The sequence below is a fragment of the Borostomias antarcticus genome, assembly GCF_949987555.1.
Source record: "Borostomias antarcticus genome assembly, chromosome: 15".
NCBI lineage: Eukaryota > Metazoa > Chordata > Actinopteri > Stomiiformes > Stomiidae > Borostomias > Borostomias antarcticus.
This window is the reverse complement of record NC_140248.1, coordinates 25,642,923-25,662,624: the sequence shown is the minus strand read 5'-3', so window position 1 is coordinate 25,662,624 and position 19,702 is coordinate 25,642,923. Positions and strand designations below refer to the sequence as shown.

Sequence of the window (19,702 nt, the reverse complement as noted above, 5' to 3'; positions counted from 1 at the left end):
CCAAACCCTCCTCTAATACTAACCAAGCCCTCCTCTAATACTAACCAAACCCTCCTCTAATACTAACCAAGCCCTCCTCTAATACTAACCAAGCCCTCCTCTAATACTAACCAAGCCCTCCTCTAATACTAACCAAACCCTCCTCTAATACTAACCAAGCCCTCCTCTAATACTAACCAAGCCCTCTAATACTAACCAAGCCCTCCTCTAATACTAACCAAACCCTCCTCTAATACTAACCAAGCCCTCCTCTAATACTAACCAAACCCTCCTCTAATACTAACCAAACCCTCCTCTAATACTAACCAAACCCTCCTCTAATACTAACCAAACCCTCCTCTAATACTAACCAAACCCTCCTCTAATACTAACCAAGCCCTCCTCTAATACTAACCAAACCCTCCTCTAATACTAACCAAGCCCTCCTCTAATACTAACCAAGCCCTCCTCTAATATTAACCAAACCCTCCTCTAATACTAACCAAACCCTCCTCTAATATTAACCAAACCCTCCTCTAATACTAACCAAGCCCTCCTCTAATACTAACCAAGCCCTCCTCTAATACTAACCAAGCCCTCCTCTAATACTAACCAAGCCCTCCTCTAATACTAACCAAACCCTCCTCTAATACTAACCAAACCCTCCTCTAATACTAACCAAGCCCTCCTCTAACACTAACCAAACCCTCCTCTAATACTAACCAAGCCCTCCTCTAATACTAACCAAACCCTCCTCTAACACTAACCAAGCCCTCCTCTAATACTAACCAAACCCTCCTCTAACACTAACCAAGCCCTCCTCTAATACTAACCAAGCCCTCTAATACTAACCAAGCCCTCCTCTAATACTAACCAAACCCTCCTCTAATACTAACCAAACCCTCCTCTAATATTAACCAAGCCCTCCTCTAATACTAACCAAACCCTCCTCTAATATTAACCAAACCCTCCTCTAACACTAACCAAGCCCTCCTCTAATACTAACCAAGCCCTCTAATACTAACCAAGCCCTCCTCTAATACTAACCAAACCCTCCTCTAATACTAACCAAGCCCTCCTCTAATACTAACCAAGCCCTCCTCTAATACTAACCAAACCCTCCTCTAACACTAACCAAGCCCTCCTCTAATACTAACCAAACCCTCCTCTAACACTAACCAAACCCTCCTCTAATACTAACCAAGCCCTCCTCTTATACTAACCAAACCCTCCTCTAATATTAACCAAACCCTCCTCTAACACTAACCAAGCCCTCCTCTAATACTAACCAAGCCCTCCTCTAATACTAACCAAACCCTCCTCTAATACTAACCAAACCCTCCTCTAATACTAACCAAACCCTCCTCTAACACTAACCAAGCCCTCCTCTAATACTAACCAAGCCCTCCTCTAATACTAACCAAACCCTCCTCTAATACTAACCAAGCCCTCCTCTAACACTAACCAACCCCTCCTCTAATACTAACCAAACCCTCCTCTAATACTAACCAAGCCCTCCTCTAATACTAACCAAACCCTCCTCTAATACTAACCAAACCCTCCTCTAATACTAACCAAGCCCTCCTCTAATACTAACCAAACCCTCCTCTAATACTAACCAAGCCCTCCTCTAATACTAACCAAACCCTCCTCTAATACTAACCAAACCCTCCTCTAATACTAACCAAACCCTCCTCTAACACTAACCAAACCCTCCTCTAATACTAACCAAGCCCTCCTCTAATATTAACCAAACCCTCCTCTAATACTAACCAAACCCTCCTCTAATACTAACCAAACCCTCCTCTAATACTAACCAAACCCTCCTCTAACACTAACCAAACCCTCCTCTAATACTAACCAAACCCTCCTCTAATACTAACCAAGCCCTCCTCTAATATTAACCAAACCCTCCTCTAATACTAACCAAACCCTCCTCTAATACTAACCAAACCCTCCTCTAATACTAACCAAACCCTCCTCTAATACTAACCAAACCCTCCTCTAATACTAACCAAACCCTCCTCTAATACTAACCAAACCCTCCTCTAACACTAACCAAACCCTCCTCTAATACTAACCAAGCCCTCCTCTAATACTAACCAAACCCTCCTCTAATACTAACCAAGCCCTCCTCTAATACTAACCAAGCCCTCCTCTAATACTAACCAAGCCCTCCTCTAATACTAACCAAACCCTCCTCTAATACTAACCAAGCCCTCCTCTAATACTAACCAAGCCCTCCTCTAATACTAACCAAACCCTCCTCTAATACTAACCAAACCCTCCTCTAATACTAACCAAGCCCTCCTCTAATATTAACCAAGCCCTCCTCTAATACTAACCAAGCCCTCCTCTAATACTAACCAAGCCCTCCTCTAATACTAACCAAACCCTCCTCTAATACTAACCAAACCCTCCTCTAACACTAACCAAACCCTCCTCTAATACTAACCAAACCCTCCTCTAATACTAACCAAGCCCTCCTCTAATATTAACCAAGCCCTCCTCTAATACTAACCAAACCCTCCTCTAATACTAACCAAACCCTCCTCTAATACTAACCAAACCCTCCTCTAATACTAACCAAGCCCTCCTCTAATATTAACCAAACTCTCCTCTAATATTAACCAAACCCTCCTCTAATACTAACCAAGCCCTCCTCTAATACTAACCAAACCCTCCTCTAATACTAACCAAACCCTCCTCTAATATTAACCAAACCCTCCTCTAATACTAACCAAGCCCTCCTCTAATACTAACCAAGCCCTCCTCTAATATTAACCAAACCCTCCTCTAATACTAACCAAGCCCTCCTCTAATACTAACCAAACCCTCCTCTAATACTAACCAAGCCCTCCTCTAATACTAACCAAACTCTCCTCTAATATTAACCAAACCCTCTTTCTACACTAACGGTACCCTCCCCTACCCCTGTGGCTGCCATGAAGTGTGCTGCTGCGCTCTGAGAAGGAGAGCCGGAGGCGTGGCCAGGGCGGGGCCAAGGAGCAGGGCGGGGCCCCGGAGCAGGCCTGGACCCCACGGTGGGACATGGTTGTAGCGGCCTTTGCCCCTCCTTCCTCCCTCCTGCCCTTCAAACTGGGGTCAAATGCATGGAACAAATACTTGCACTGAAACACCGATTCGGTATTCAGTGGCAACACAAAATCAAGTGCACACCAAGTGTTTGACAGTATTTGACATGTAACTGCCTCAGATCTGACATGTAACTGCCTCAGGTCTGACATGTAACTGCCTCAGGTCTGACATGTAACTGCCTCAGGTCTGACATGTAACTACTTCAGGTCTGACATGTAACTACCTCAGGTCTGACATGTAACTGCCTCAGGTCTGACATGTAACTGCCTCAGGTCTGACATGTAACTGCCTCAGGTCTGACATGTAACTGCCTCAGGTCTGACATGTAACTGCCTCAGGTCTGACATGTAACTGCCTCAGGTCTGACATGTAACTGCCCCAGGTCTGACATGTAACTGCCTCAGGTCTGACATGTAACTGCCTCAGGTCTGATTCCATTCTGATTCTGCTCTTTAGTCGACTGCTGCAGGCTGTATTCCTCTTACTGAACTCTACTGTGCTGTAATCTTTGGTCTACAGTGCTGTAGTCGACTGTGCTGTAGGTTGTAGTCTACCGTGCTGTAGACTACTTTTCTGTAGTCTTTAGTCTACTGTGCTGTGGGTTGTAGTCTACTTCTATGCTCCTGCATGCTGCAGTCTACTTCTATTTTGCATGCTGTAGTCTACTGTGCTGTAGTCTACTGTGCTGTAGTCTACTGTGCTATAGTCTTTAGTCTACTGCACTCGACTCAAAGTGCTATAGGCTGTAGTCTAGTGTGCTGTGGCTCAGGAGATGGACAGGGTTAGGGTTAGGGTTAGCCCTAACTCAACCTGGGTGGATCTCCTGATATTGAGATTCTTCTGATCTCTGGGGGCTTTGATTTACTGTTGATGTTGTGATGAGGTTCTAGTGTGAAGTGAACAGTCTGTAGTAGAAGGCCTTTACTGGCTGTCTTCTAGAAGCCCCTTCTCCGCAGGGAATGTAGGCTCTAGGACCCAGTCATAGACCCAGTCATAGACCCAGTCATAGACCCAGTCATACAGGCTATAGGACCCAGTCATAGACCCAGTCATAGACCCAGTCATAGACCCAGTTATAGACCCAGTCATAGACCCAGTCATAGACCCAGTCATAGACCCAGTCATAGACCCAGTCATAGACCCAGTCATACAGGCTATAGGACTTGGTGGTAGGATGTTGGACCCATCCTGCTTAGAAAGTAAACTGTGTGTGTGTGTGTGTGTGTGCACCTGTGTGTATGTGTGTGTGTGTGTGTGTGTGTGTGTGTGACCATCCTCAGGTCTATCGTCGCCTACCAGCCAATGGGGGATAACAGCCACAGCTTTGAGGCGACGGCCATGGTGAAGTCCTTGGGAGTGTTCCTGGGGGTCTTCAGCGGATCGTTCGCTCTGGGCGTGGCCACCGGCATCATGACGGCCCTCATATCCTCCTACCTCTAACCCTAACCCTAACCAGAACCTTCTGACTCTAACCTTAACCCTAACCTCTGACCCAACCAGAACCTTCTGACTCTAACCTTAACCCTAACCTCTGACCCGTTCAACCAGAACCTTCTGACTCTAACCTTAACCCTAACCTCTGACCCGTTCAACCAGAACCTTCTGACTCTAACCTTAACCCTAACCTCTGACCTGTTCAACCAGAACCTTCTGACTCTAACCTTAACCCTAACCTCTGACCTGTTCAACCAGAACCTTCTGACTCTAACCTTAACCCTAACCTCTGACCCGTTCAACCAGAACCTTCTGACTCTAACCTTAACCCTAACCTCTGACCCGTTCAACCAGAACCTTCTGACTCTAACCTTAAAGTCGCACTGAAACGGACGTTTGAGATCATCTAACTTCCATAGTTTGACGTATTTCCGACGCAAACAAGCTATGAGGGTGGGACATATGTTTAGAGGAATTTGATTGGAACATTGACAAGTGGACGGGGTTTAAGAACTTTAGACAGATTAGATTATTGGCCTAAAATCTAAGGTACCTGTTGTCGTCATTGCACGTGACCTACCATTTTCCAGGAAGTAAGAAATTATATACTTTGATATAAGATTACAACAAAAGTAGAATTTAGTAATTTTTTTGGCATACATCGTTGAATAGGTGAACACTGACCAATTATGTGAACCAAAATGTGACAGAATGCTTTTTTCATTTCATTGCGACTTTAACCCTAATCTCCCCTAATCTCAGACCTGTTCAATCTGACCCTTCTGAGCCTGACCTCTGACCTGTTCAATCTGAACCTTCTGAGCCTGACCTCTGACCTGTTCAGAGGTTTGATAAACCATAATGGATGTGATAATTGCACAGAAAAATATAGTCTGAGCAACTTGTTAATGTTGAGCTCCGAGGTGTCAGCTGATCTCCGTCCTTCCTCCTCACCTTCTCAGTCATGTGACGTCCTTCCTCCTAACCTTCTCAGTCATGTGACGGTTGTTCCACGTTTGCTCCTTGACCTCCTGGTCACGTCACCAAGTTCACCAAGCTGAGGGACTTCCCCCTTCTGGAGACCGCCCTCTTCTTCCTCATGTCATGGAGCACCTTCCTCCTGGCTGAGGCCTGCGGCTTCACTGGTAACGCATGCACACACACACACACACACACACACACACACACACACACACACACATTAATAACTCATATCTGCCTCAGGACTCATGTCACAGCTTAGTCCGTACAAATTCTAGTTTCAAGTTTATCAAGTTTAAAGTACATTTACCAGGATCACAACACACTGATTGGATTTGATGTTTAATTAAATAATATAACAATAGAATGTCATCAACAGCTCTGACTGTGAGCATTCACACCAGGGCCCAGTATTTCTAAACATTCAATCTGGATCAGAATGATCAGGATAGGATAACATCTCAAAATTGGGTATTTCAAACCAGGATATGTGATCCTAATCCTCCTAAATTGGGATATGGGTTTGGTAATCCAACCTTACCAGAATCCTGATCAAATGTTGTTCTTGGGTATTTCAAAATTCTAAGGTGGAGATTAGGATCGTTTTGATGCTAAAAATCAGGATGATCCTGATCCCACTGGAAGGGTGGATCAAGCAAGGATTCAAGGTGGATGTAGAGACATGTAGGATGCATGGAGGTGGATGTAGAGACATGTAGGATACATGGAGGTGGATGTAGAGACATGTAGGATACATGGAGGTGGATGTAGAGACATGTAGGATACATGGAGGTGGATGTAGAGACATGTAGGATACATGGAGGTGGATGTAGAGACATGTAGGATACATGGAGGTGGATGTAGAGACATGTAGGATACATGGAGGTGGATGTAGAGACATGTAGGATGCATGGAACATATTTAATCATTCTTTCATTCAATGCTTGCATATTAAAGTAGCCTACCACAGACCATGCCAAAACAATATCCATTCTAAATTAAATAATTAACCAATAAAATATTTTAACATACTAAAAAATAAATCCAAGCACTTAGAAAAATAGGTAGGTGCAAGTACAAGAATGTCACACATCTTCATCTGAAACTGTAATGCCACCATCTTTCAGCCTCTCTTCTAAGAGGCGAATGTGAAGTTTGGTTTCTCTCTGTTGAAGCAAGGTCAGTTGAATCTGCTCCTCAGCTAGAGGGGTCTGTTTCTCTGCTCCTCAGAGGGGTCTGTTTCTCTGCTCCTCAGCTAGAGGGGTCTGTTTCTCTGCTCCTCAGAGGGGTCTGTTTCTCTGCTCCTCAGATAGAGGGGTCTGTTTCTCTGCTCCTCAGCTAGAGGGTCTGTTTCTCTGCTCCTCAGATAGAGGGGTCTGTTTCTCTGCTCCTCAGATAGAGGGGTCTGTTTCTCTGCTCCTCAGATAGAGGGGTCTGTTTCTCTGCTCCTCAGATAGAGGTCTGTTTCTCTGCTCCTCAGATAGAGGGTCTGTTTCTCTGCTCCTCAGATAGAGGGGTCAGTTTAATGTGCTCCTCAGATAGAGGGGTCTGTTTCTCTGCTCCTCAGATAGAGGGTCTGTTTCTCTGCTCCTCAGCTAGAGGGGTCTGTTTCTCTGCTCCTCAGATAGAGGGGTCTGTTTCTCTGCTCCTCAGATAGAGGGTCTGTTTCTCTGCTCCTCAGCTAGAGGGTCTGTTTCTCTGCTCCTCAGCTAGAGGGGTCTGTTTCTCTGCTCCTCAGATAGAGGGTCTGTTTCTCTGCTCCTCAGATAGAGGGTCTGTTTCTCTGCTCCTCAGCTAGAGGGTCTGTTTCTCTGCTCCTCAGCTAGAGGGTCTGTTTCTCTGCTCCTCAGCTAGAGGGGTCTGTTTCTCTGCTCCTCAGATAGAGGGTCTGTTTCTCTGCTCCTCAGATAGAGGGGTCTGTTTCTCTGCTCCTCAGATAGAGGGTCTGTTTCTCTGCTCCTCAGATAGAGGGTTCTGTTTCTCTGCTCCTCAGATAGAGGGGTCTGTTTCTCTGCTCCTCAGATAGAGGGGTCTGTTTCTCTGCTCCTCAGATAGAGGGGTCTGTTTCTCTGCTCCTCAGATAGAGGGGTCTGTTTCTCTGCTCCTCAGATAGAGGGGTCTGTTTCTCTGCTCCTCAGATAGAGGGGTCTGTTTCTCTGCTCTCTCTGGTTCTCTCCTCTCCAGATCCCCATAGCCCTCCTGACTCTTGAATCAGTATGTGATAGTGATCCTGCTACTGTACAATTAGGCTTAATGTAATATCAATAGAATATATGATGCACAGCAAAAGAAAGGCAGAGTACCATAACTCAACTCTAACGCCGTGAAGCAAAGACAGAGATGTTAAGGCCTAGGGTTAACCCTAACCCTAACCCTGCCTGGGTTCTGTTAACCCTAACCCTAACCCTGCCTGGGTTCTGTTAACCCTAACCCTAACCCTGCCTGGGTTCTGTTAACCCTAACCCTAACCTCTGTTAACCCTAACCCTAACCCTGCCTGGGTTCTGTTGCGCTTCCCAGGTTATAGCAAAGACAGACCACTATTTTCTCGAAAAATAACACAATTGACTTGATATATTTGTCCACATTTTCGACCAAAAATTAAGTTACGGTCTTTTTCCTTTGTTAGGTAGAAGAGTTACGACCAGCCCCAATTTATGCAATTCTGGCCTATGTACTGTGTACTAATGCAGCTAAATGAATAAGAATAATATTCTGATTTACACTACCCAACATTTTCACATGTCTGTGTCAATGAAATGTTGTATTACTTTGACCAACGGAGTCCTGTCCAAAGATTGCAAATATATATCCTGTAATCCTGATCTTGTGGTATCTGGATGATCCTATCTGGAAATTCTTTGAAAAACCAAGACAAAACCTACAAGATACATTTGATCTGGGATAGCAAAAAAATGGATTACGAAATCTGGATCATTCTGATCCAAATACTGGGAACGAGAAAACTACTAGGCAGTCAAAAACAGTGCAGTTCTCCACATGTAGCCTACTGTGATACGCTTTTGCTAAATGTTTCAAAGACTGCTTGTGTTTCCTCCCTCACTTGCAGAAGACTGTTTGAGCGTTTCTCTCAGATCAGCTGGGCTCTGCGTGTGAGCGGGGGTTGCGCAATAGGGACCCGCTATTGCGCAACACAGAATTTGAGCGGAAGAGAGATGAGAGACGAATATCTTCATCTTATTGCCAGTTAGAAGCGGGGCTCGAAAGATAAAAGCTGCAAGATAACGTTTTTATGGCATAAATTAATAGAAAATCAATTTCCAGTCCTGCTAGTTTTGACAGGGCTGCGCCATCCTACTTCTTTGCGATGTATCTACACGTTTTACAAGTTGACGTATTTACGTAGTTGATGACGTCGACTATGTTGACGCATAACCCCATCCCTACTTTACCGCACAAAAAGACATACAACGCATAATTGCGTACAATCAAGAAATAATATATTTGTGTGCGCTTGCCTGCATGTGAGTGTGTCAGAGCCTTGCAGAGGCAAGTAAAGTCACATCCAACTCTTCCCATCCACTCGCCCCCAAATTGCAACTCCTACCCAACAGGGCCAGAAACTTGTTTATTCCAAGACAAGTGCAATAACCCAAATAAACAAGACTGATAAGCACTTCAGTGCACTATGCACGTGGACAGGATCCAACAGAGTATTTATTATTACTGTATTATTTATTCAGTTGTTCAGCCATTATTAATGTTTAAATGCCCTTGCAATTAATTACGTTCTTTTATACAGGGTATGTGTATGTGTGTGTATATGTATATATGTGTGTGTGTGTGTGTGTGTGTGTGTATATATATATATATAATAGATTGTAAATATCTGTTGCTGCAGTGTTTTAAAGGCTGTGTAATCTGTGATTTTGTCTGTATGTATTGTATTGCTGCAAAGTTAATTGTGTATTTCGATCTCTGCGTGTTTTGAAGTTTTCTGATTGTAAATGTGTTCCTTCAGGTGTGGTGGCTGTGCTGTTCTGTGGGATCACTCAGGCTCATTACACCTACAACAACCTGTCCCCCGAGTCCCAGGACAGGACCAAGCAGGTAACACTCACTACACCTACAACAACCTGTCCCCCGCGTCCCAGGACAGAACCAAGCAGGTAACACACTCACTACACCTACAACAACCTGTCCCCCGAGTCCCAGGACAGGACCAAGCAGGTAACACACTCACTACACCTACAACAACCTGTCCCCCGAGTCCCAGGACAGGACCAAGCAGGTAACACACTCACTACACCTACAACAACCTCTCCCCCGCGTCCCAGGACAGAACCAAGCAGGTAACACACTCACTACACCTACAACAACCTGTCCCCCGAGTCCCAGGACAGAACCAAGCAGGTAACACACTCACTACACCTACAACAACTTCTCCCCCGCGTCCCAGGACTCGGGGGACAGTTTGCCTGTCAAATCTATGCCCTGCTTGTGTAGCCGAGTGAATCATGAATCCTCATGAACCCTGGTGGAGTCAGTCCCAGGTAGTGGGAGAGAGTCAGTCCCAGGTAGTGATAGAGAGTCAGTCCCAGGTAGTGATAGAGAGTCAGTCCCAGGTAGTGGGAGAGAGTCAGTCCCAGGTAGTGGGAGAGAGTCAGTCCCAGGTAGTGGGAGAGAGTCAGTCCCAGGTAGTGATAGAGAGTCAGTCCCAGGTAGTGATAGAGAGTCAGTCCCAGGTAGTGGGAGAGAGTCAGTCCCAGGTAGTGGGAGAGAGTCAGTCCCAGGTAGTGATAGAGAGTCAGTCCCAGGTAGTGGGAGAGAGTCAGTCCCAGGTAGTGGGAGAGAGTCAGTCCCAGGTAGTGGGAGAGAGTCAGTCCCAGGTAGTGGGAGAGAGTCAGTCCCAGGTAGTGGGAGAGAGTCAGTCCCAGGTAGTGATAGAGAGTCAGTCCCAGGTAGTGATAGAGAGTCAGTCCCAGGTAGTGATAGAGAGTCAGTCCCAGGTAGTGGGAGAGAGTCAGTCCCAGGTAGTGATAGAGAGTCAGTCCCAGGTAGTGGGAGAGAGTCAGTCCCAGGTAGTGATAGAGAGTCAGTCCCAGGTAGTGGTAGAGAGTCAGTCCCAGGTAGTGGTAGAGAGAGTCAGTCCCAGGTAGTGATAGAGAGTCAGTCCCAGGTAGTGATAGAGAGTCAGTCCCAGGTAGTGATAGAGAGTCAGTCCCAGGTAGTGATAGAGAGTCAGTCCCAGGTAGTGGGAGAGAGTCAGTCCCAGGTAGTGGGAGAGAGTCAGTCCCAGGTAGTGGTAGAGAGTCAGTCCCAGGTAGTGGGAGAGAGTCAGTCCCAGGTAGTGGGAGAGAGTCAGTCCCAGGTAGTGGGAGAGAGTCAGTCCCAGGTAGTGGGAGAGAGTCAGTCCCAGGTAGTGATAGAGAGTCAGTCCCAGGTAGTGGTAGAGAGTCAGTCTCAGGTAGTGGGAGAGAGTCAGTCCCAGGTAGTGATAGAGAGTCAGTCCCAGGTAGTGATAGAGAGTCAGTCCCAGGTAGTGATAGAGAGTCAGTCCCAGGTAGTGATAGAGAGTCAGTCCCAGGTAGTGGGAGAGAGTCAGTCCCAGGTAGTGGGAGAGAGTCAGTCCCAGGTAGTGATAGAGAGTCAGTCCCAGGTAGTGGGAGAGAGTCAGTCCCAGGTAGTGATAGAGAGTCAGTCCCAGGTAGTGGGAGAGAGTCAGTCCCAGGTAGTGATAGAGAGTCAGTCCCAGGTAGTGGGAGAGAGTCAGTCCCAGGTAGTGGGAGAGAGTCAGTCCCAGGTAGTGATAGAGAGTCAGTCCCAGGTAGTGATAGAGAGTCAGTCCCAGGTAGTGATAGAGAGTCAGTCCCAGGTAGTGATAGAGAGTCAGTCCCAGGTAGTGATAGAGAGTCAGTCCCAGGTAGTGGGAGAGAGTCAGTCCCAGGTAGTGGGAGAGAGTCAGTCCCAGGTAGTGATAGAGAGTCAGTCCCAGGTAGTGATAGAGAGTCAGTCCCAGGTAGTGGTAGAGAGTCAGTCCCAGGTAGTGGGAGAGAGTCAGTCTCAGGTAGTGATAGAGAGTCAGTCCCAGGTAGTGGTAGAGAGTCAGTCCCAGGTAGTGGGAGAGAGTCAGTCCCAGGTAGTGGGAGAGAGTCAGTCCCAGGTAGTGGGAGAGAGTCAGTCCCAGGTAGTGGGAGAGAGTCAGTCCCAGGTAGTGATAGAGAGTCAGTCCCAGGTAGTGGTTGAGAGTCAGTCCCAGGTAGTGATAGAGAGTCAGTCCCAGGTAGTGATAGAGAGTCAGTCCCAGGTAGTGGTAGAGAGTCAGTCCCAGGTAGTGGTAGAGAGTCATCCCCAGGTAGTGGGAGAGAGTAGCTGGTAAAAGTCACTCCTCAAAGGAGCGCTGACCACCAAGAGGGACGTCCCTCCTGCGCTGTCAGCGTGTCCGCCTTGCATTAGATATGTGTATGTCTATATATATATATATGTATGTGTATATATATATATGTATGTATGTGTATATATATGTATGTATGTGTATATATATGTATGTATGTGTATGTGGAGGTAGACATGCGAAGGTTGATATGTGTATATATATATATGTGTGTGTGTGTGTGTGGAGGTAGACATGCGTAGGTAGATGTGTGTGTATATACAGTATATATATATATATGTGTGTGTGGAGGTCGACATGCGTAGGTAGATATGTGTATGTCTATATATATATATATGTGTGTGTGGAGGTCGACATGCGTAGGTAGATATGTGTATGTCTATATATATATATATGTGTATGTGGAGGTAGACATGTGTAGGATACGCCAAGTTTACTCTGTAAATTGCCTTTCTACGTGCTCCACTATGTGGTATGAAACATACGCCAAGTTTGATAAATGAGGCCCCTGCTGTGTTTGTCTTCCTCCCTAAGCTATTTGAGCTGCTCAACTTCTTGGCAGAGAACTTCATCTTCTCCTACATGGGCCTGACGCTCTTCTCCTTCCAGTCCCACGTCTTCAACCCCATGTTCATCATCGGAGCTTTCGTATCCTCTACTACTTACGCTTCTGATATTTGAGCTTTTAGCTTGTCTCTTTCTCCTTTAGATACAATAATCAGCAGAGCTGTGCATGAACATACTAAAAGATCGCCGTTCACTGAACGCGCTCATGTTTTTGATGAACGGTGAACTGAACGCACGCATGCAGGCTGCTGAACATGAGCGTGAGTGAAGTTCACTCTGGCGGGTGTGAACGGCGCTCCAGCGATAGTAAACTTCACTCACAAGTGTTGGCAGATATTGTGGAACTACCCAGGCGAAAACCCGACGAAACGCACACAAAACAGACCTCCAGGCCTAGCTCGCTATCCCAACCCAGACCTCCAGGCCTAGCTCGCTATCCCAACCCAGACCTCCAGGCCTAGCTCTCTATCCCAACCCAGACCTCCAGGCCTAGCTCGCTATCCCAACCCAGACCTCCAGGCCTAGCTCTCTACACCAGGCCTTGCTTCCTAAGGGGGCGGCTGTAGCTCAGTTGGTAGAGTGGGTAGAGCGGCTGTAGCTCAGTTGGTAGAGTGGGTAGAGCGGCTGTAGCTCAGTTGGTAGAGCGGGTCGTTCAATGATCGAAGGGTCAGCGGTTCGAATCCCAGCTCCAACTGTCCACATGTCGAAGTGTCCTTGAGCAAGACACCTAACCCCTAATTGCTCCCAATGAGCAGGTTAGCACCTTGCATGGCAGCTACCGCCATTGGTGTGTGAATGTGTGTGTGAATGGATGAATGAGAGGCCATTGTAAAGCGCTTTGAGTGCCGCTAAGGTGGAAAAGCGCTATATAAGTGCAGTCCATTTACCATTTTACCATTTACCCCAACCCAGACCTCCAGGTGTAGCTCCATGCCCAACCTTAAGAACTAGCCCCCTACCCTAGACTTCCAGGCCTAGCACAACCCAGACCTCTAGGCCTAGCCCCCTACCCCAGACATCCAGGCCTAGCCCCCTACCCCAGACTTCCAGGCCTAGCCCCCTACCCCAGACTTCCAGGCCTAGCACAACCCAGACCTCTAGGCCTAGCCCCCTACCCCAGACTTCCAGGCCTAGCCCCCTACCCCAGACATCCAGGCCTAGCCCCCTACCCCAGACTTCCAGGCCTAGCCCCCTACCCCAGACATCCAGGCCTAGCCCCCTACCCCAGACATCCAGGCCTAGCCCCCTACCCCAGACTTCCAGGCCTAGCCCCCTACCCCAGACCTCTAGGCCTAGCCCCCTACCCCAGACATCCAGGCCTAGCCCCCTACCCCAGACTTCCAGGCCTAGCCCCCTACCCCAGACTTCCAGGCCTAGCCCCCTACCCCAGACATCCAGGCCTAGCCCCCTACCCCAGACATCCAGGCCTAGCACAACCCAGACCTCTAGGCCTAGCCCCCTACCCCAGACTTCCAGGCCTAGCACAACCCAGACCTCTAGGCCTAGCCCCCTACCCCAGACTTCCAGGCCTAGCCCCCTACCCCAGACATCCAGGCCTAGCACAACCCAGACCTCTAGGCCTAGCCCCCTACCCCAGACTTCCAGGCCTAGCACAACCCAGACCTGTAGGCCTAGCCCCCTACCCCAGACATCCAGGCCTAGCCCCCTACCCCAGACATCCAGGCCTAGCACAACCCCTGGTCCTAGTCCTTGACTCCCTGCCCTCCTAGCTGGCAGTGTTCCTGGGCAGGGCAGCTAACATCTACCCCCTGTCCTTCCTGCTCAACCTGGGCCGCAAGAACAAGATCAGGTCCAACTTCCAGCATGTCATGATGTTTGCAGGTAGATACAGTATTGGCTCTCCTCTCCTCTCCTCTCCTCTCCTCTCCTCTCCTCTCCTCTCCTCTCCTCTCCTCTCCTCTCCTCTCCTCTCCTCTCCTCTCCTCTCCTCTCCTCTCCTCTCCTCTCCTCTCCTCTCCTCTCCTCTCCTGTCCTCAGGACATCAACTCTCTTCTCCTTTCCTCTCCTCTTCTCCTGATCTATCCATCACCTCCTTTCCTGCAAGATCTCCTCTCCTCATTACATCCTCTTCTGCCAGGTCTCCTCTCTCCTCCTCTCCTCCTTGCTCTTCACCGACTCGTCCTGCTTTCCTCCTCTCCTAATCTCCCTGTCACCTCCTCTTCTGCCAGGCCTCCTCCTCTCCTCTGCCCTCTCATCCCCTCCTCTCCTCTCTCCTCCTCTGGCCTCTCATCCCCTCCTCTCCTCACTCCTCCTCCTCTGCCCTCTCATCCCCTCCTCTCCTCTCTCCTCCTCTGGCCTCTCATCCCCTCCTCTCCTCACTCCTCCTCCTCTGCCCTCTCATCCCCTCCTCTCCTCACTCCTCCTCCTCTGCCCTCTCATCCCCTCCTCTCCTCTCTCCTCCTCTGGCCTCTCATCCCCTCCTCTCTCCTCCTCCTCTGCCCTCTCATCCCCTCCTCTCTCCTCCTCCTCTGCCCTCTCATCCCCTCCTCTCCTCTCTCCTCCTCCTCTGCCCTCTCATCCCCTCCTCTCCTCCTCCTCTGCCCTCTCATCCCCTCCTCTCCTCTCCTGATCTTTGTCCCCTCCTGCTCTGCCAGGTCTGCGTGGGGCCATGACCTTTGCCCTCTCCATCCGTGACACGGCTACGTACGCGCGGCAGATGATGTTCTCCACCACCCTCCTCATCGTCTTCTTCACCGTGTGGCTGTGCGGTGGAGGCACCACCCCCATGCTCTCCTTCATGAGCATACGGTGAGCTCTAGGAAATACTGAAGGTGCACTCAGTTATCAAGATATATATAATATATATAATATCATATAATATATATATATAATACTGAAGGTGCACTCAGTTATCCAGAAGTGCAGAGTCATTGGCTGCGGTTACATGATGGCTTTTCATTCGGAATGAAATAATCCGAATGAAATCATTTGGAATGAAAATTTTTCCTGCGAGTTTACATGGGAAACACTTTTAATCGCATTTATTTGGGTCCACGTAAGGTTTGGGTCTGGGAAGGCTTCTGATTGGACAGGGGTTTGGGGCTGGGAAGGCTTCTGATTGGACAGGGGTTTGGGGCTGGGAAGGCTTCTGATTGGACAGGGGTTTACGTTTACCGGTAGAAAACACTGTAGTCCTCGTTCCAGATAGCAGCAAGATGGTTGACCTCATTATTAGTGCCTTTTTCTGACTCATTTTGCTTCTGTTCGTGAAGCAGCAGTACGACCAAAACATTAACTGTTTACCCTTCGTCTGTTGAGGAGGAGGAGGGATGTGACGGGACCTGCTAACGGTAGCAGGTCATTTACCTCTCATCTCGGGGGCGTCACTGTACATCCCCCCGAGGTAAACACTCAGAGCAACAACACATTCTCTTCTTTCCATTTATTGTAGAAAATATAACTACAAAAGTGTAATTGCATCAAGGTCGTTTGCACACATTACACATAAAAAATAATCAACATTTTTGACAAATTGATATAAGTTGCATAGAACAAGGCACAGATCCATCTTCTCGCACGCTTTGTACGTGATCGCGCCAGAAGGGCAAGGAAACGAGTTTGCGCAGAAAGACCGGAATACATTTTAATATGATTAAGCGTATACATGTACAATTTTTTTTTTTTAAATCGGATTGAGAATCGGACTACACCCAGTCCCTTACATCGGATTAGATTTTCAATCGCATTGACAATTTCAATCCGATTTAGTTGTTTACATGATCACTTTTAATAGGATTGGGCATTCATTACGAATGAAAAGGGAATTAAACTGTCCATGTAAACGCAGCCAATGCTAAACAAGTGTACAGTTATGATGTACCGCTCCACTCGTGCGCACAATAACACAGAGCATCATCATTGCTGTTTATGAGCAGCTGGGTTGGGCACAGCTGGTGTTAGCCAATGGGGTAAACATTGATAGTTTACCATTCACATCCCATTAACAGCCAAGCATAACTGTGTCTACAGTAATTATAGCTTCTTAAAATGTAATCAGCTAGCTAGACACAACAGCTAGTCAATTAGTGATCAAGTCACATCTTGACTCTGACAACTTGGCTGATTATACAGCATTATGATACGATAGGTATGTCTGATAATTTGAGATTTCCTTTCACTAGCCGAGCACGGGAGAATGGGCAGTAATTGTCCCACATTCGCCTGAAGTACGTGCTTGAGGGGTCACACAGAACAAATGAACCTGGACATTGGACACAGATAGTCTGGGCTCTATGACTATCTAACCCCTAACCCTAACCCACCCACAGACACCGCATCTATGGTCATGTCAACACATATTACGGTTGGACACACATGATTTAGCCATACACTATCACTAGTCTATTTTATCTATCCAACATTATAAAACTACCTAAAGAAGAACCACCTCATCTATCCTGTGCAATACAACGGCTATAACTATGCATAACTGTACCCACAATGCACCTGACCTCTACACTAATGCTGCGTTCCATTTGGCTCGTGAAGTTCACAACTTGTTTTCTCGGCTCGCAAACTTGTACCACTTGCCCTTACCCCCAGAAGTCGTGAACAAGATAGCAGCTGTGTACTTAAGTGAAACTTAAGTAATGCTGTTTTATTACCATTTCTGTCTTATTTGTGTCTCATTAAATCAGTCGTACACAGTATTCCCCAACTATCTGAGGACATGTTTGAGACGTCTTTTGTATGTGCAGAATACCACATAGTGCGTTATTATCTATTGTTTTGGCAAACAGCTCGCTGACGTCCATCTTTGTTCCGAGCTGTTGTTGGTGTCAACTGGAACGCGGTGACCTTGTTGGTGACCTCGTTCTCCGTCTCTCCCACTTCCCATCTCACCACTTCCCAGACACATAGAACGCAGCATAACCTACGAGAAACATGTACACAGACAAGGAAGCATGAAACTCCTCAAGCTCTACTCTCAATGGATTTGGAAAGAAGAAGGGGTCTTCGGTAGAATGGACTACACTTTTACTGAGACTTAAAGTATATTTTTTGTGTATAAAGCAATATGTATTGGCAATGGGAAAAAATAACAGTGGCAACTTAAGCACCCCCAGTGGAGGGGTCTGGTACAGCACATGGGACAAACCAATGGATGAAGGAGCGAACACAGATGATTTTAATAGATCAAGTGCACCTCAAGTGGACCAATTGCCAATGTACCAAAGTTAATTGAGGACCTGTGTTCATACGTATGTAGTACAGGTACTGTAGGTGGTCTGTTTCCTTATGTAGTTCAGGTTATAACAGTTTCTGTTTTTTTTTCCTAGTGTGGGTGTGGACTCGGACCAAGACAGCTCTGTGAGTAACCATGTGACCTCCGGGCTCTTTGATTGATTAGCCTCATGTTGCTAAACGTGGTAATGTTTATGGTTGCTTGAAAATTAACAAAACAATGCTGTTTAGTTAATTTGCTTGCCTTACATGCAATACAATACCCCTGAGTTTCACTCTGTCTGTTGCTGACTGGCTCTCTGTGTGTCTGTTGTTGACCCAGTGTGTCTGTTGCTGACTGTTTCTGTGTGTGTGTGTGTGTGTGTGTGTGTGTGTGTGTGTGTGTGTGTGTGTGTGTGTGTGTGTGTGTGTGTGTGTGTGTGTGTGTGTGTGTGTGTGTGTGTGTGTGTGTGTGTGTGTCGCTGACCCATCTCTCTGTGTGTGAGCAGGTGACAGTCCTGGATGGGACGCAGTGCAGCAGCACTAAACATGAGAGCGCCTGGCCTTTCAGAATCTGGTACAACTTCGACCACCAGTATCCTTTTCCTGCTACAGCGCCCAGCTGCACCATAGACCACGTGATCCCAGTAGCACTCTCACCCCCCGTCAGGGAGCACTCTCACCCCCCCATCAGGGAGCACTCTCACCCCCCCGTCAGGGAGCACTCTCACCCCCCATCAGGGAGCACTCTCACCCCCCATCAGGGAGCACTCTCACCCCCCATCAGGGAACACTCTCACCCCCCGTCAGGGAACACTCTCACCCCCCGTCAGGGAGCACTCTCACCCCCCATCAGGGAGCACTCTCACCCCCCATCAGGGAGCACTCTCACCCCCCCGTCAGGGAGCACTCTCACCCCCCGTCAGGGAGCACTCTCACCCCCCCATCAGGGAGCACTCTCACCCCCCATCAGGGAGCACTCTCACCCCCCATCAGGGAGCACTCTCACCCCCCATCAGGGAGCACTCTCACCCCCCCGTCAGGGAGCACTCTCACCCCCCGTCAGGGAGCACTCTCACCCCCCCCGTCAGGGAGCACTCTCACCCCCCCCGTCAGGGAGCACTCTCACCCCCCATCAGGGAGCACTCTCACCCCCCTCTCACCCTCCATCAGGGAGCACTCTCACCCTCCATCAGGGAGCACTCTCACCCCCCTCTCACCCCCCCATCAGGGAGCACTCTCACCCCCCCATCAGGGAGCACTCTCACCCCCCCGTCAGGGAGCACTCTCACCCCCCCGTCAGGGAGCACTCTCACCCCCCCGTCAGGGAGCACTCTCACCCCCCTCTCACCCCCCATCAGGGAGCACTCTCACCCCCCTCTCACCCCCCATCAGGGAGCACTCTCACCCCCCTCTCACCCTCCATCAGGGAGCACTCTCACCCTCCATCAGGGAGCACTCTCACCCCCCCGTCAGGGAGCACTCTCACCCCCCGTCAGGGAGCACTCTCACCCCCCTCTCACCCCCCCGTCAGGGAGCACTCTCACCCCCCCGTCAGGGAGCACTCTCACCCCCCCATCAGGGAGCACTCTCACCCCCCTCTGACTCCTCCTGTCTGTCTGTGTGACTCCTCCTGTCTGTGTGACTCCTCCTGTCTGTGTGACTCCTCCTGTCTGTGTGACTCCTCCTGTCTGTCTGTCTGACTCCTCCTGTCTGTGTGACTCCTCCTGTCTGTGTGACTCCTCCTGTCTGTGTGACTCCTCCTGTCTGTGTGACTCCTCCTGTCTGTGTGACTCCTCCTGTCTGTGTGACTCCTCCTGTCTGTGTGACTCCTCCTTTCTGTGTGACTCCTCCTGTCTGTCTGTCTGACTCCTCCTGTCTGTCTGTGTGACTCCTCCTGTCTGTCTGTCTGACTCCTCCTGTCTGTGTGACTCCTCCTGTCTGTGTGACTCCTCCTGTCTGTGTGACTCCTCCTGTCTGTGTGACTCCTCCTGTCTGTGTGACTCCTCCTGTCTGTGTGACTCCTCCTGTCTGTCTGTCTGACTCCTCCTGTCTGTCTGTGTGACTCCTCCTGTCTGTCTGTCTGACTCCTCCTGTCTGTGTG

At 48.5% G+C, this 19,702-nt stretch overlaps 1 protein-coding gene across 1 annotated transcript in view; it reads left to right on the top strand.

The window, feature by feature from the left end:
- The window catches only part of LOC311318227 (sodium/hydrogen exchanger 6-like), a 41,022-nt gene that overhangs the window by 16,157 nt on the left and 5,163 nt on the right, over positions 1-19,702 (top strand). The window contains exons 7-14 of the mRNA XM_084449491.1: positions 4,359-4,500; positions 5,552-5,657; positions 9,475-9,563; positions 12,382-12,495; positions 14,145-14,256; positions 15,030-15,183; positions 17,715-17,745; positions 18,108-18,193. Coding sequence (XP_084305617.1) covers positions 4,359-4,500; positions 5,552-5,657; positions 9,475-9,563; positions 12,382-12,495; positions 14,145-14,256; positions 15,030-15,183; positions 17,715-17,745; positions 18,108-18,193 — 834 coding nt within the window. The remainder of the gene's footprint in view (positions 1-4,358; positions 4,501-5,551; positions 5,658-9,474; positions 9,564-12,381; positions 12,496-14,144; positions 14,257-15,029; positions 15,184-17,714; positions 17,746-18,107; positions 18,194-19,702) is intronic.